General features: G+C 37.8%; 1 protein-coding gene across 3 annotated transcripts in view; it reads right to left on the bottom strand.

The window, feature by feature from the left end:
* BBOX1 (gamma-butyrobetaine hydroxylase 1) overlaps window positions 1-16,096 on the bottom strand; it is a 66,439-nt gene extending 50,343 nt beyond the window's left edge. Inside the window, exons 1-3 of one of the 3 annotated variants that reach the window (XM_066253869.1) lie at window positions 15,987-16,096; window positions 5,324-5,577; window positions 3,705-3,819 (exon numbers count right to left, since the gene is read on the bottom strand). In XM_066253869.1, the coding sequence (XP_066109966.1) occupies window positions 3,705-3,819; window positions 5,324-5,542 (334 nt within the window). In that variant the 5' untranslated portion in view covers window positions 5,543-5,577; window positions 15,987-16,096. Of the gene's footprint in view, window positions 1-3,704; window positions 3,820-5,323; window positions 5,701-15,577; window positions 15,689-15,986 lie in introns of those variants that run through there. The other 2 variants (XM_066253868.1, XM_066253867.1) reach the window with 2 other exon arrangements.
* Between the last annotated feature and the right edge of the window lie 385 nt (window positions 16,097-16,481).

Here is a 16,481-nt window from a genome sequence, read left to right as displayed (position 1 = left end):
TGTCTTTTACTGGATCACTTCTAGGCCATGGTTTGGTCACTCTGCTCCCAGTCACTCCCCACCCTGGGCCACTCAACACAGATGACAGGACCACGAACTTCCTACAACACAGATCCAATCACAACTCTGTCTTTTGTAAAATATAACCAACCAAGAACCAAAGTGGTACACTAGAGGAGGGGAGAAATGGAGTGAGAGAAAAATGAAGCTAAGGAGACATTTATAAACTTATAGGCATTTGAGAAATTACATGCATTTAGCCAAAATCAGAAAGATACACTTCTGAAATGTAAAACACATTCTAAAAAAACAAAACAAAACAAAGCAGTCTTATTATTAAATCGATGAAGATCTTAAACTTATTTCTCTGGTTTTCTAGAATAAGCCTGAGAACTAAGGGAAGGGAATATATGCCTGAGATCCATGTTGAGAAAACATCCTTGCCTAAGGGGTTAGGACTGAGACTCTTAGGAGGGCACTAAAGTCACTTCCTGATTTGGCCCCTTCCTTCTCTGTGGCCTAATAGTTAACTTCACCAGCATTAACCTAAATGAAGTTTTCTAAACCGGCCCTGTTACTTTACACTTCTGTGACTTTCCACGGGCCTTTTTCTCTACCAAGAGTTTCCTTACTTTCAATGTTTGCCTGACAAACTGATTCTTCTGAATCCAGCTCAAGCACGGCCTCCTGTTGGAAGACCATTTCCTCCTTGTATCTTTTTATTCCTTCCTCTGGGTTATAATTAACCTTCTATGCATGCCTTAATGTACTTGAAATATTTTATATATATATATATATATATCTGTATATATATGTATATATCTCTGTGTGTGTGTGTCTGTATATATATATATATATATATATATATATATATATATATATATTTATATTTATATTTCTGTTTTCATGGCTAATGTACCCTCCTAAACTTGATAAAACCCCGAGGACAGAATTCATGTCTTTTCTGAACTTGGTGTTTTCCTTTAAGAGTTTCCAGCACAAAATAGGTGGCCAATCTATGTGCCACTACCCAGAAAATGATGAGGGAATGATTATTATCCATGCTTTCCTTCCAGCTGTGTCTGTCCCATGACAAGACCCTTTCCGGGCTGATTATCATCTGTCTCTTCATTTTGGAGTGCAATGTCTAGTGCCAAGAGAAGATCAAGGCAAAGCGGTCTGCATCTTGAGGCCAGATTTTAAAAGGCTTTCTTTCCTCCCTCTTGGGAAAGAGCAGAAGAGGAAAAATTGCCACTGAGGACTACAAACAAAACACAATCCTTTCACAAACGTAACCAAGTTTGTTGATATGTCCCAGAGTACAAATGTTTTGAAAATATGCACCGGCAGTGAAATAAGGTGTCAAATGCTGCAGGCAAAAGACCATGGAAGCAATGTGGCAAAATGGCCCATTAATTTCTTCTTTAACCCACCAACTGCACAGCTTGAGAATATATTTTAAAAATCTGATCTTGTTTGAAACCATTAAAATATTTTCCAGTGTCTGAATAGCAGCCAGTTCTCCTTATATTATTCATGATTGCACTTTGTCAGGGTGACCAGATTTTTCCACTACTTAACTGTAGTATCATTTCCATTTTGCTACTGCCTGATAGTATTGAGCAATGTGAGCCATAAATTGCGCTCCTCAAGAAATATTAAAGGGAGGGGAATGGCTGTATCCTTTTATAATGCTTAAAAGCTTAAGCTGTAATAATAAAAGATAGGCTTTTATTCCCTGAAACAGTCAAAAGAAGAGCCCGAAGGAAATGAAAGTAAAATCCAACAGGATTACAAAATTAGGGCAAGTTTAAAGAAAAATATTTTGATTACCAGAAGAAATTTAAAATTAATAAAAAATAATAATAATACGTTCGTGATTCTGCTATTTGACCCAGTTGCTACTCAGTTATGTAACCGGAGAGTCCTTGAAGTATCGAGCAACGCGCTCACTTGGGGAAGGCAGAAAAAACATACATCCTTAAATACTCATATGGATTCCACCAACGGGCTGGGCTAGAGAAAGAGGGAAATGGATTTCTAGTGGTTTAGGCAGAAGGTGCTAGAATGAAATCTTGCCACTTATTGGAATGGTGAGACTAAGGGAATGGAGGAACTTTGTTCCTGACAAGACTGGCCTCTGCTTGAGCTGAAAGGGGACCGTGTCATACTCTATTGATAACCATTGGATAAGTGAAGCTGTGTGCTTCAAGTGATTAATTAGTAGCATCTCTATATCCAATAAACTGTGACAGTTTAGCATTTAAAACCACAGAGAGTTACCACACACATTTGGGAATTTCAGAATTAAAAGGAATAAGGTAGTATTTCTATCTTGGGATATGCCCCAAAATGCCAGATGTTAGTAAATGCACAGGAATCATCGTGTTTGTAGAAATTGCCTTTGACCCACATAGTCTTATGATACAAACCTTCAAAATACACAAAGGGTGAATTATTAACACTTCCCACTGCTCTCCAGGGCTGTGGCTTGAGCTGTAATCATTGCGCATCTCCTAAAAGTCATACTTTAAAAAGAGCTTTCTACCTATACTAAGTATTTATTTTATTTTATCTCTTTGTCCAAAGATGAAGTTTTTTTTCCACTGAACCCATTTATTGCAGATTTTCTGTACATTTATGTGGTCACAGATTCCCTTGAGACCCACATAAACTCACCCCAAGAAAATCTGCTGAGCTCACTCACGCAAACACATGCATATACCTAATGCTATACAGGTATTGATTGACTTACAACCTATGCAACTTTACGACTATTCGACTTTACGACCACAACCACTAGCCACGACTGCTCCATGTCTGGCAGTGCAAGCATTGCCCAACTGGGCGTATGACAGTGCTGGCCAATAAAATGTTTCATACATGTTTATATATTTTGATATGTTTTGTAATTGGGAAAATGTTTTCTATGGTATTTTTTACCCCTGTGTTTTGTATTTTTGTATGCACCTGTATTTTGTAATTTTGTATGTTTTGCAAATATTAAACCAGTTGTACTGGTAATGCAGTGTTTTACTTAAACCTGATGAATGTAAAAATAAGAAATAAAATTGTGTAGAGATGATACAAATGGCACAAAATGAACAAAGAAAATTATGATATATAACAATAATGAAAGAAAATTATGATAAAATATGACTTAAAGATTTTTATAACATCATTTCACAGTACTGTACATGTAGCCTACTCAACTTACGACCAAATCCTGTTACGACCAGTCTGTCAGAACCAATCATGGTCGTAAGTCAATTACTAGCTGTATGTCACTTCATGGGGTTCATGGATCACACAGTTGAATCTGTGGACACCATGCTAGGAATTCTTGCTTTGTTGATTTGGTGTTATTCTGGCCTCAGTTCAGATTATTAAGAAGGGCAAATCTGGCTTGTTCCACAACTTTGCAGCAAACACTTTCCACAGTGTCTGTGGTACGTCAGGTTTCATGGTATACGACAAGAATACCAGTTTGTTGTATTTTTTTTTCTTCCTGTCTCTTTAGGATGTCTAGAACTGATCTCTATTTCTTTTCATCACTCTTCAAATGATCTGTGTTGGTAAATCATTAAACATTTGACACAAATTACCATAATATTTTAACGAAAGCACAAGGGTTTGAGTTTGCTTCTGAGCAAATTTCTTACTATATGAGTTTTAAAGGGCATTGAAGACCATGGCAAGGTTACCTGGCACAAATAATTCTCTTTGGAGTTTTTCTCTGGCCTGCTGCGAAAAGCATCTTTTCTTCAGCCAATCAGTTTGAAATTCACTGCAATGTTCATTTGGCCACGTGATAAGGACCTTATAACACAGAAAGCAAATGTCACCCATGTATATGTTATACTTCTACATATTTCAGTTATGATCATCTTGGGAGGAATATTGATGTCTAACTTCAAGTCATCCCAGAAAATTTGGAAACCACAGGTTTAGAGAATATAGAACAAGAATGTCAGATCTTGCATCCTTGTCATATACCATGAAACAAGCAGACCACACACACTGTGTAAGTGTTTGCTGCAAATTCGTGGAGCAAGCCAGAGTTGTTCCTCTTAATAATTAGACCTAAGAATAACACCAAATCAATAAAGCAGGAATTCCTAACTGGCATGCACAGTTACAGTTACCCTGTTTCTGAATGTTAGTTATTTAAGAAAATAAGGAAATCCTTTCTCGCTCTCTCTCTATATTCTTTTTTTTTTTTTGCCTACATATGCACAGTCATGGAATAAGTTTTTGGAAAACAATGACACTGAAAGTCAAGGGGATCCATCTGAGTTCTGAGGCCCCTTAAACATTACACAAGAAATAAAACCTGGCTAGATCTGATATTTTTGTTCTATATTCTCTAATCCCATGGTTTCCAAACTTTATGGGATGACTTGAAGTTAGATATCAATATTCCTCCCAAAATGATCAGAAATAGTAATGATATGACTAGGCAGAGAATAATAGCACAAAAATAACACCATTTTCAGTGCAAATTGTATAATGAGCACTACAAACGTAAGTCAGTCCTCATGTAACTCTAGGGAGAAGGTACTACTATCTTTTACATTATTTCAGGGGAGGAATTGAGAGTCAATTCTATTTCTATGGTCACACAGCTAGCAAGCAGTGAGCCCTGGGAATAAAGGCCTTGAGTAGAGATGGAGACAACAGTGGAGAGGGGGTAGCCTTGCTGGTCACAGCTGCTCTTCTGGAAACTGTCCTAGGAAATGTGGAAGAGAGAAACACAGGGTAGTGGCACATCTAGTGTGTGGTTTTGAGAGCTATGCTTTTGGGAATCCTAGAATAAGCCTTGAACTTCTACTTACTAATTTGACTATACACACACACACACACACACACACACACACACACACACACATAGTTTGTTTGTTTGAAAGCTTACTATATGCCAAGCACTATAGAAACATTTTACCTGTATTATCTCATTGAATCCATATATTATCTTTCTGAAAATATTCTGTTGGAATTTCTATTTTCAGATGAGTTAACTGAAGCCCAGAAGCATTCTTTTTATTATACATAGAAACAGGTTGATTGTGTCTTCAAGGCTGTCACTCACTGAAGGAATAATGAGCAACACTATAGATTCTATTAAGAATTGTAGCAGTCATACAAATAGTAGTAATAATAACAACTGTTCATATCCTGAGCCTGCTTAACTTTGCAAGCAAGTACTATACAAAACTGATAGTAAATATGATCAAATGAAAAAACAATTGATTATTTAAATGATTGGAGACTAATCCTTTAAATATCTTAAAAGAAAAGAAAAAAATAATTTGGAAATAATTACCCGTTTTTTGTCAAATGACAACTCTTTAATGCCAATGTTCACATCAAGTGATTCCAAGAGAAATTTCCGTGCTTTTGCAGAATCCAGGTAGCAGTCGGGGCACTGACAATTGTCCCTCAGCCACACGGCGGGGTAGAATGACTCTGTGCCGTCGTGCCAGAGAATCTGCATGAGGTGAGCCCCATCCAGGATTTCTGCCCTCTGGATGGCACAGTGCATGTTTCTGGTCCTCGCAGGTAAATCTGCTCAGCTACCTGCGATGACAAATCAGTGTTAAAAGGAACCTCAGGTAGATCAGATCTGAACTTGACCTCTAAGAGTTTGAACAATTCAAGTGGACTCTGGCTTCAGCTGTTTGCCCATCTGCCAGTGTGTGGTTTGACTTACCGAAGCTGGGACCTTTGTTCTGCTGAGAGTATTTCACAGGCTGTAAACAGGGACAGGTGACTTAAAGTCAATAAGAGGAACATGCTGCATCAGGAGCCAAATGAAAAGAATTCCATGTGTTTCTCACAGACATTTAATTTTTTTTTTGTATTTTTCTGAAGTGAGAAGCAGAGAGGCAGAGAGACAGACACCCACATGCGCCCAACTGGGATCCACCTGACATGCCCACCAGGGGGCAATTCTCTGCCCATCTGGGCCATTGCTCTGTTGCAACCAGAGCCATTCCAATGACTGAGGTAGAAGCCATGGAGCTGTCCTCAGCGCCAGGGCAAACTTTGCTCCAGTGGAGCCTTAGCTACGGGAGGGGAAGAGAGAGACAGAGAGAAAGTAGAAGGGGAAGGATGGAGAAGCAAATGGGCGCTTCTCCTGTGTGCCCGGGCTGGAAATAGAACCCGGGACTTCCACATGGTGGGCCGACGCTTCACAGCTGAGCTAGCTAGCCAGGGCTCTCACAGAAATTTTTGAGAATAAGTTCAGCACCAATGACATGTACATCTTTATAATTATGTTTGTATTAAAACTCTGAAATTCTTTTAACAGAAAAAAATGCTCCACAAATTGAAAGCATAGCAATCATAATAGCTATTTTAACTGATGCCCAATTGCACATGCCTACTGAAAAAAAAATGTGTCTCTCACACAAAATTATTAAACTTATTCTAAAATGGGGAGTACTAATGCAATATTTTTATTTTAATAAACTGTAATCCAGTACATTGTACTATTTCTATTCTATCATTTATTTTTTTACTTAGTAGTGCATTTTCTCAATGTGATACAAAAGTTTCTAGGCTCTGTGAGGAACTTGTTAAGTTTGTTTTCTGAGATTCTTTGTTTTAAGAGAGTGCACCTTGATGTTTTGGTTACTTTAAACCTTTATTGAAGACTTTCAGGACTTAACTTGAGAATGAATCACTTCTTTAAATTAAGAAGCCCAACACAGTGGAAAACAGGCAGTTCCGACAGAACAGGAAGTTAGGTGAAAGACAGGCTCCAGGGGGTATGGACTGAGCACCTCAGGGTGGATTCTGATTCCAATCATGACTATACAGTTGACCTGCAAAAACTGTATCAATGTCATAAATCTCACTTTCTTTATACAGTATTTTTCCAGACTAAACTTACATGGAAGAAATATAATTTATATGGAAACTTCTTAACTTCTTCCACATTATAATTAGCTCAACATTCATAGAAGGTGACATGTATGACCTAGCAATTCCTCTTCTGGGAACTTATCCAAAGAAACCCAAAACACCAATTCAAAAGAATTTGTGCACCCTTCTGTTCATTGCAACAGTGTTTGCTACTGCTAAGATTTGGAAGCAGCGGAAGTGCCCACCAGTTGATAAGTCAATAAAAAGACTGTGGCACATTTACACAATGGTATACTACTCAGCCATAAAAAAGAAGAAAATCTTATTCCTTGCAACAGGTTGGATGGACCTGGAAAATATTATGTTAAGTGAAATAAAAAGTATATGATTTTACTTATATGTGGAATCTAATGAACAAAATGAACTGCCAAACAAATGAGAGACAGACTCATAGATAGAGGAAAAACTGATGGACACAGATGACAGTGTGTTGATTACCCAGGGTGGAGGGAGGAAGGTAGATGAGGTTATGGGAGGGTAAATGGTGATGGATGGAGATTTGACTTGGGAGTGTGAGCACACAACATGGTGTATAGAAGATACAGTGTAGAATTGTGCACCTGAAACCTGTTAACTAGTGTTTCCCCAATAAATTAAATAAAAATAAAAAAGAATATATCATGAGGACCCCCCCCCAAAAAAAACCCCAAAACAAAACAAATAAGAACAGACAGTAACATGTGACAATGGAAACGAACTTCTATGTACCAGCCACTGTAATTGTCAGTGGAAGTTTCAGTGACAGATAGGACAAATAGCTCTCTTTTTTTGAACTTATAGATAAGAAAACTTTATACATCATTAAAAGAACTTAAAATAATGCTTTCCATAACATTAAAATAAAGCAGCTCTTAGGTGACTGTTTTACATATACTTCCTCAAATCATTAGCGTGAATATGTAGTCAGGTTATAAAACAAAGCCAAGACATAAAAAAGAAAAAGACTGCTATCTTCATTCAGCAAAACCCCTCTAAAGTTATCTAATGATGGAAAGAAAATACAATTTATTGCGATTCATAATTATTCTTGGGAACTCCCATCAATTTTCTCTTAATAATTTATATAGCAACATGACAACACTATTACCTAAAAAAAAATCATCAAAGATATAATTTAGTTCAAACCTGGCTGTTTATCTCTTAGATTCAAAAAGAGGCCCCTGGTCAGTCCACGTATCAATTTCTCTGTGAATGAGTAAGGAATTTAGTTTTCTTGATGGAAGGGGAGTCTGGCAAGTTTTCTCATAAGAATGGTTTCAAAGGACAGTGATGATTCCAGCGAGTCTGGGATAATATAACTAGTTCAGGAAATGACATCTGACACACGTGGACAAAATGGAAAACTGTAGTAAATTTTTATCTAAGTCAGATGTTGGCATATATTTTTGTAGAAGAGCAGATTGTACATATTTCAGAGTTTGCAGGCTACATTCAGTCTCTATAGCATATTCTCATTTTATTTTTCCAACCACTATGAGAATGTAAAAACTATTCTTACCTCCTGCGCTGGAGGAAAAGAGGCTGTAGGTCATCTCTGCTGGTAGGTTCCCAATCCTTGTTCAAGTTATCTAAGCCATGCTCTTACTACAGTGGAATATAACCATACTTAAATATAGCAAAGTGTTCTCTTTTTCTTCCTTATAGATGTAAGGGGAAACTTATTCAAATATATACTAAGTATCTTCTTTGTGTCTACTGCACTAGAGGGTACAGAGATTGCCATGAAGTTTTAGACCTCAGGGAAAAGTAAGATAATTATAAAAGTCAACAAAAAAATTAGACCAGACACAATGGCAGTTTTAGTTGTCTGAGAGGCTCCAGGGTACCTCCTAAGAAAAAAAATGGCTGTTTGAATAAGTCTTAAAGTATCTGTGATCAGTGTTGCTGAATGCATATTGATTCTATCTTGTTTTTTCCCCTCATTATTCAATACAGGCATTGTCTAGAAATTAGCTATACAGCACAGCTTCTTTTGCAGACAAGATTAATGTGTGATATAATACTGGCCAATGAAATAGATTTGGAAGTTGCTGGATGAACACATTTTTTTAAAAGAAGTAGACTTAGGGCCCCATGATGTGTTCCCTTCTTCCTGCCTGGAATATAGATGTGGTACTGGCAACAGAGCAGTCATTTTGCAAACATGAGGCAAGAAGCAGAAGGCTAAAATCTAAAAGTACCCTGGGATCTTCATGGTTCTGTGAAATCATATTACCAATACTGGAAGTCATGTCTGGACTTGTTTTTACACAAGAAAAATAAACTCCATATGTATGCAAACCTCAATATGCCAGCTTTCCCCAGCTTTTCTGGGTACAGATAGGTTGAGTCACAAGCAGAAAAACATTGTGAAAGTTGTTCCAAGGACAGGGGACAGAATGAGCCAAGGAACTAATTTCAAACTGTGGAAGTGAACAATGGAAAATATTTGGTTTAGCTGGAGCAAAAGGTTATGAGAGAGAATATAGGTTAAAAGAAATTAGAAGGTATGTTGTTACCAGAGCAAGAAGCATGGTGCCCAAAGAAGTTAGTTTGGGTTTTACTCTGTTATAAATGGAAAATTTAAAACGTTATTTTTTCAGGCAGGAGATTGACAATGGAGATAATTCTGAGAGCGTTACAGTGTATTGGAATTAGGCAGAAACACTAGAGGTAAAGAAAATGAAGATTGTTTTGTATTAGACAGGTTAAGAGTAAATGAGGATGGTCAAGTGGAAGTGTAGAAGGAATGATGGGGAGAGAGATGTGAACCATGCTGCAAAGTTCTTTTGGAAATTGTCCCTCTGTTCTTGTCTCCATAGATTTTTCTTTGGCTCTCTTATTAATAACCATTTCATGAAAGAGAATGACTTTAATTCGCTGATTCTACGTGAAAACAGTTCTTGTGTGAGCTTGCTTAAAAAGAGCAATTACTATAATCTATTAAAGATGATCAAGAAATGCCACACAGAATACAATTGCTCACACGGACAGCCACATGAACATGTGGACATGTTTACCGGGCATGGAGTTATACCAGGAGTTCTTCTGGTACAAGGCTATGCTTCTTCAGTGAGTGGAGAGCAGACACAGAGGGAAGATAAATATCACTGGGGATGATGGAGAACCCAGAGGCAAAGGAGGAATAGAATAAGATTATTTACATATAGACTCTTTGGTTTATGTCGTTATTTTTTTAGTACTTGACCTATTTAGAAACTGATGATTAATCACTTGATGAAATTACTTGTTCAAAATCAAAGGTAAAAAATACCTCAAAATATCAACCTATGCAAAAGAAACATATGTAGCTTTCGAGCTTACCTTCTTTACTGTATTTACCTTTTAAAGTACATTTTACTAAATAGCCAAGGGGATATGAGGTACAGCGTAGGGAATAGTCAGTAAGAGTGTAAAAACTACATATTACATAGTTATTAGGTGCCAGTGGGTACTGGAAATATTGGGGAACGCTTTGTAAAGCATATGATTGTCTAACCACTATACTGTACACCTGAAACTAACACATAACAATATTGAATGTGAACTGTAATTAAAAAATAAAATTTAAAAAACACATTTACAAATTGGTCCTGGCCTGATTTTTCAGTTATTGCAGACTATAATCACCCCCCCATCCTGTCTCTTCTCTAAAGCTACTCAGTTTTTTAGACTATTTTTCATAAGATGCGACATCTAGATTCTGCACCTTTCCACTTTACAAGTGTTTTCAAAATGGGGCGGGCACAGCATTGTATAACATACCACAGATGTAATATTTTTAGTATTAAAAAAAACAGAAAAACTAGTACTTTCTATGGAGGAAGAGTAAAGAATATCTAGAAGGTTTTTTGATTATTGATTTTTTTTTTTTATTCTCTGTGTTTTAAAGAATAGTGGTAACTGTTTATGGGATCTTATGAAAGAGCAATTGGTTTGGTTCTAAAATAAGAATATTTGTATTAATCATATTTATAGTAAGGTTCCAGTAATAGTAATAGTAGATGTAGAAATTTACATTTACTGAATGCCATTCATTGTTCTAAATGCTTCATGTACAGTAACTCATTGAATCTTCATTAACCCAATGGAATATCTGCTGCAGTCACCCAGACAAGAAGCAAAGAAAGAGGTTAGGGGATATTAGCATACAGATGATAGTAAAAGCCATCTTAAAATTTTTAGTAAATCAGAAAAAAGCAGGAACTGCATTATTCCATATGTAGGTGGGACATAAGGGTGAGACTAAGAGACATTGATAAGAGTGTGGTGGTTATGGGGGGAGGGGGAATAGGGAGAGGGAAAGGGGAAGGGGGAGGGGCACAAAGAAAGCTAGATAGAGGGTGACAGAGGACAATCTGACTTTGAGTGATGGGTATGCAACATAATTGAAAGACAAGATAACCTGGACTTGTTGATCTTTGAATATATGTATCCTGATTTATTGATGTCGCCCCATTAAAAAACTAAAATTATTAAAAAAAAATTTTCAAGGAATAAGAAAGTTAAGAAAAAAAATCCTTCTTATATATTTTTATCATTCAAATTTCACATATACGATATATTGGTGTATATTCTGAACTCAACTCATTTTCAGTACTGTGTTCATTAATAGGTTTGAAAATGTTTTTGGTTGAAGGTATTTTTATAAAACTTGAAATCAGATACATTGATTCTTACTGAATACATTATTCAAAAGGTGCATTTTTTTCTTTTGACAGAGACAGAGAGTCAAAGAGGGGGATAGATAGAGACAGACAGACAGGAACGGAGAGAGATGAGAAACATCAATCATCAGTTTTCCGTTGTGGCACTTTAGTTGTTCAGTGATTGCTTTCTCATATGTGCCTTGACGGTGGGGTTACAGCAGACCAAGTAACCCCTTGCTCAAGCCAGTAACCTTGGGTCCAAGCTGGTGAGCTTTGCTCAAACCAGATGAGCCCGCACTCAAGCTGGCGACCTCGGGATCTCAAACCTGGGTCCTCCGCATCCCAGTCCGAGGCTCTATCCACTGCGCCACCGCCTGGTCAGGCTAAAAGGTGCATTTTTCACTACAATAAATATTGTTCCTGATCTTAAAGATGACACTGCGCCCATGTCCTACTTATTGTCGAAGTGGTCACACACACCTATAGACATCTACACCAACAGACACTAAATATAACCCAAACTTCTCATGTAAGCTTTATGTCTCTCTTTTTTCTCCTTCTTATTTTTTCTCCTCTTTCTACCTAGTATTATATATTTGAACTGCAGAGTGAGAAGCACTTTTCCAGACATTAGGGGAACCCAAGACTCTTCCCCCAACCTTCCTGACCATAGATATCCTTAAGAGGGTATTTCAAGACCAGTGGCCTTGTTGGGACTATGGCTGCTGGGAGGCTGCCGAGGGCACGTGAGAGTGTGGGAGAACTGGAAGACATGGCTGTTGCTGAAGCTGCTTGTTTGAGTATCTGTAAAGGAACCTGGTGGGTCATTTCTACTCTTGACAATCTCTTTCTCAGCTTTATGACAAATACACATGGCAATCCAAACAAAAGCCTGGAGCAGTAGGAAAACAGTTACCTTCTTAAACTTTTCTTAGCTATGTACAAGTCTATTGGGGCAAATGTGATGAAAATATTTTTAAAAAGTCTAGAATCATCAGCATTTTTTTTTTTTTTTTTAAATTACCAAATACTTTATTTTATTTATTCATTTTTTAGAGATGAGAGAGAGAGACAGAGAGAGAGAGAGAAGGGGGGAGGAGCTGGAAGCATCAACTCCCATATGTGCCTTGACCAAGCAAGCCCAGGGTTTCGAACCGGCGACCTCAGCATTTCCAGGTCGACACTTTATCCACTGCGCCACCACAGGTCAGGCCTCATCAGCATTTTAAAGCAAATTCTTTCTGAAAATTTATAAGCCTTATATAGGTATAATTTACTAATATCTGTTTTTTTTAATTTAGTGTACTTGACTTGTTAAAATTGTGCCCTTCTCAAGCATCATGGTCATTTAGTTATTTGATAAACTATTGTATTTCCCTGGAGAAAAACAAAAGAAAAAAGTAAATACCTGTCTTTCTCTCTCTCCCTACTCCCCTCCACATGCTATCTATCTATGTGTCTATTGATCTCTATATATAGGCTTCTACTTACTAAACAATTATAATTTAGTGTATGATATATCATATTGGTTTGGGGGGTGAAAGTAGTTTTTCCTGGCCTGAAAAACAGAGCTTGGATTAGAGGAGGTTTCTGTGTGATGAAATAGAGTTCTTTTTATTTTATCTTACCACTAGGGTGTGTGTGTGTGTGTGTGTGTGTGTGTGTGTGTGTGTATTCTCCGTTCTCCCCTAGGTCATTTACTCTGTTTTTCCCCTTCAGAATTATGGGAGTTTGTTTGGAACTCCTGTTTGGCACTATCGAATTATTTGTTTTAAATATTATCTTACTTCAGCAATGGGTGTGGTCTCTTATCTTTTTTGATATTTTTAAAAGTTGTGATGAGTTCAAATTTTGTCACTTGGTTTTCTCCAGCACTATTTGGAAAGTCAAGAAAGTAGTTCTGAGAGTTATTTTGTGCCATAATCTTTGAAATGATAAATAAAAATAAACTTAGAACTCTAGGACCAGAAAGAAACAACCTGCTCTATCACTGATTCAAGGCAAGGAACATGGAAGCTCAAAGAAGTTGGGTGTGACTCGTCCAAGCGCACACTGCTTGTGAGTGGGAGAGGTTGTCTCAAAACAGGTTTGCCAGTCTAATGTACACATATAAAGTGAATATTTTCTAATCCTAATAAAGAGGAGTGCAGATATTTCTCAAATGCTAATTACAGCTAATTTGAATCATAGGTTTTAGATGAGATTCTCAGGAAGTTGATACAAATACTTCATAGTGACTATACACAAAATGAAAGTTAATAGAGACTAGTAATACACACCTGAGAAAGTGACTCACCTAGATTACTCACCACTCAAAGGTTGTTATTTCTTGACTGTGTTTTTAGTGGAAGACAAGAATAAACTCATATTATCAGATGTCAGTATCATGTTACCAAATGTCAGTTAATTTTCATCTTTCCTTCCTTAGGTAAGTCATCAGACCTGCTATTATACAGCAGGATTTACCTCTAATGCGTTTGACCTTCTGCTTCTAGTTGGTAGGATCAGAAAATGATCAAAATGCAAGAAACAAGCATATTGCATGGATGTATGTATGTAAGGTGTATACATAAAACCATTTACTCAGCACTTATTATGTTCTAGCCACTCTGCTAGTGCTTTCTCCTTGTTAAACTTATTTAATCTTCCTGAAAACCCTATGAGATTGGTACCATCACTTCCATTTTATTGATAATCTTGAGCTTAAAGAGGTAAAGTAACTGACTCAAAAGCAGTGGAAATTGGAATTCTTGATGACTGCATAGTACTGCATCATGTAGAATCTATGGCTGAGTCATTTTCCAGGTGATAATTTCTATTCCTCAAAAATGGACTATTAAAATAGTAGCTAAAATCTCAAGATTGTTAGCTGTTAGTTGACCTCACCATACTCATCATGGGAGGGAGAAGAGAGAAAGCTGCCTCCTGAACATAACACCAGAAGAACTTAAAACTCTTTTATATTTCAAACTTTAAATCATAAAACAATTAATTTCCACTTGGTAAAGGTTGACCAGACTTAATTAATAGTGTCTCAACTTTAATATCGTTTGAATATATCCACACTCTATTTATTATGCTTGCTGCATAAGGCCCTTCAATTTTGAGATTGCTTTCTTTCCCAAACTTGATTTAATAAGGAGCTGAGCTACTTAATAATTCACAAATATATTCTCAGGTAAATAATAAGTTTTATAGAGCAATTAGAAAAACCAGTTCATTTTCCTGAGAGAGTTCATTCTACTTGCTATCTTGTTTAAAGTGTCAAATTTTATGCAAGCACTTTCTTCCTAAATTGTAAAATGGAAAGCTGGAGTTTCACTTTGGTGGAATTACCACATTCAGATTGTAACTCAACTCATCAAGGCATTTGTTTACTGATGTAATGCAGAATACTGATGCTAGATTTTTAAGAAGATTTCTAATTCTTTGAAACAGAACATATATTCATTATGAGAAAGTTTATATTTTCAATAATGTCAATGCAAAATACTTGTCATATTGTTCCCTGAGCTACATTCAGGGAGCAAAACAGTTAAAAGTGTACACTATAACCTTTCTTGAACCAATATTCTAAAGATGCTTGTTACGCCCAGCTTTTCGGGCTTAACAAAGAACCAAGGTCTAATATGCACTCACCTTCCTTTGGGCTGGTTGTGGATCATTCAATGAACATTTCCAACCAGAACCCTCCCTCCTCTACTACCCAGTCTGCTTCTTAAGACAGAATTTTCTCTGTCCGCTCCGTCTGCTCTCTGGATCAGTTTAGGGATTGCAAGTAATTTGACTGCAAGACTAAGCCAAACGTAGTAATTGGGAAAGAGAAGCTGCCAAGAAGTAAACAGAGCCACCGGCCGTCCAAAATCAAGTCCATTCCAAATGCCCGTGGGACCATCCCCACGGCAGCCCACATGGTTATGAGATCTATGTGACTGAATTTCCCATTGGGTGCTCCCCCACTGCCAATCCAAAACCTGAATCCACAAGTTCTTCAAATAAAGGAAAGTTGAGCTCAACCATACCTGTATTCAGATGTGCTTTAAGCGCCAAACTACGCACAATATACCAAAGAAAGAGAGGGAGCCTCCTGGTGCCCGTCAAGTCCCAGATGGATCGCCTGTTCCCCTATGTCTGATGGAATGCTATTACTTGGAAACCTTTCTTTCTGCTCCTGGCAGCCCCGCAGCTGCCCTGCCCCCAGACACAGCTAACATTTGCAAATGAGGAAGGATGTCACAATCTGAAAGTGTAGCAACTCCTGAAAGGAGCATGGAGGTTTAAGAGAGAGAGAGAGCGAGAGCGAGAGAGAGAGAAGAGAGAAAGAGCTTTTATGGCCTAGAGGGGAAGCAGTTAGGAAGAAAAGAAAATACTTTTGCTATAACTATAAGTGCCTGAAACCACAAAGCTCTGGGACTCAATGAAAAGCATTACCTTGGTTTAGAACCTCCTGAGAGAAGGAAGAGCAGGTCTCGCCTGTCTTGTGTCCTGTCCCTGAGGCAGCAGCAGCAAGAGAAGCAAGTGGAGGAGTTCTGCTGCCTGTCCCACCTGTTTGCAGTGACAGCTCTTTTATTGCAAAACTCACTTGGAGGAAAGGCATTGAGATGCGCATTTAACAGGGAGGAGCTACCGGCTCTCATCAGAGCATAAGGTGAGGTGGTGTCTACCTGGCCATGGGATATTCCATAGGAGCCCCTGTAGAGGTAGCCTGGTGAGTTGTTGGAGTGGAGGAGGATGGTAGGAAGGCTGAGTCTGATGCCCTCCTTTCCCTGTCACTTTGGCAGTAATAGACAGCAGCTGCTGGAGGGCATTAGACTTTTCTGAAGGCACCTGGTTGCCCAATGATTTGATTCACAAACAACCCTTAAGGCAACAAAAGGGAAAGGCCAGAGTGGGCAGCATGCCAGGGACCCAGAGTCTGGCTGCCAG

Source organism: Saccopteryx bilineata, chromosome 1 (assembly GCF_036850765.1).
Source record: "Saccopteryx bilineata isolate mSacBil1 chromosome 1, mSacBil1_pri_phased_curated, whole genome shotgun sequence".
Classification (NCBI taxonomy): domain Eukaryota; kingdom Metazoa; phylum Chordata; class Mammalia; order Chiroptera; family Emballonuridae; genus Saccopteryx; species Saccopteryx bilineata.
Note: the sequence above shows the minus strand (reverse complement) of the source record. Positions and strands in the feature narration are given on the sequence as shown.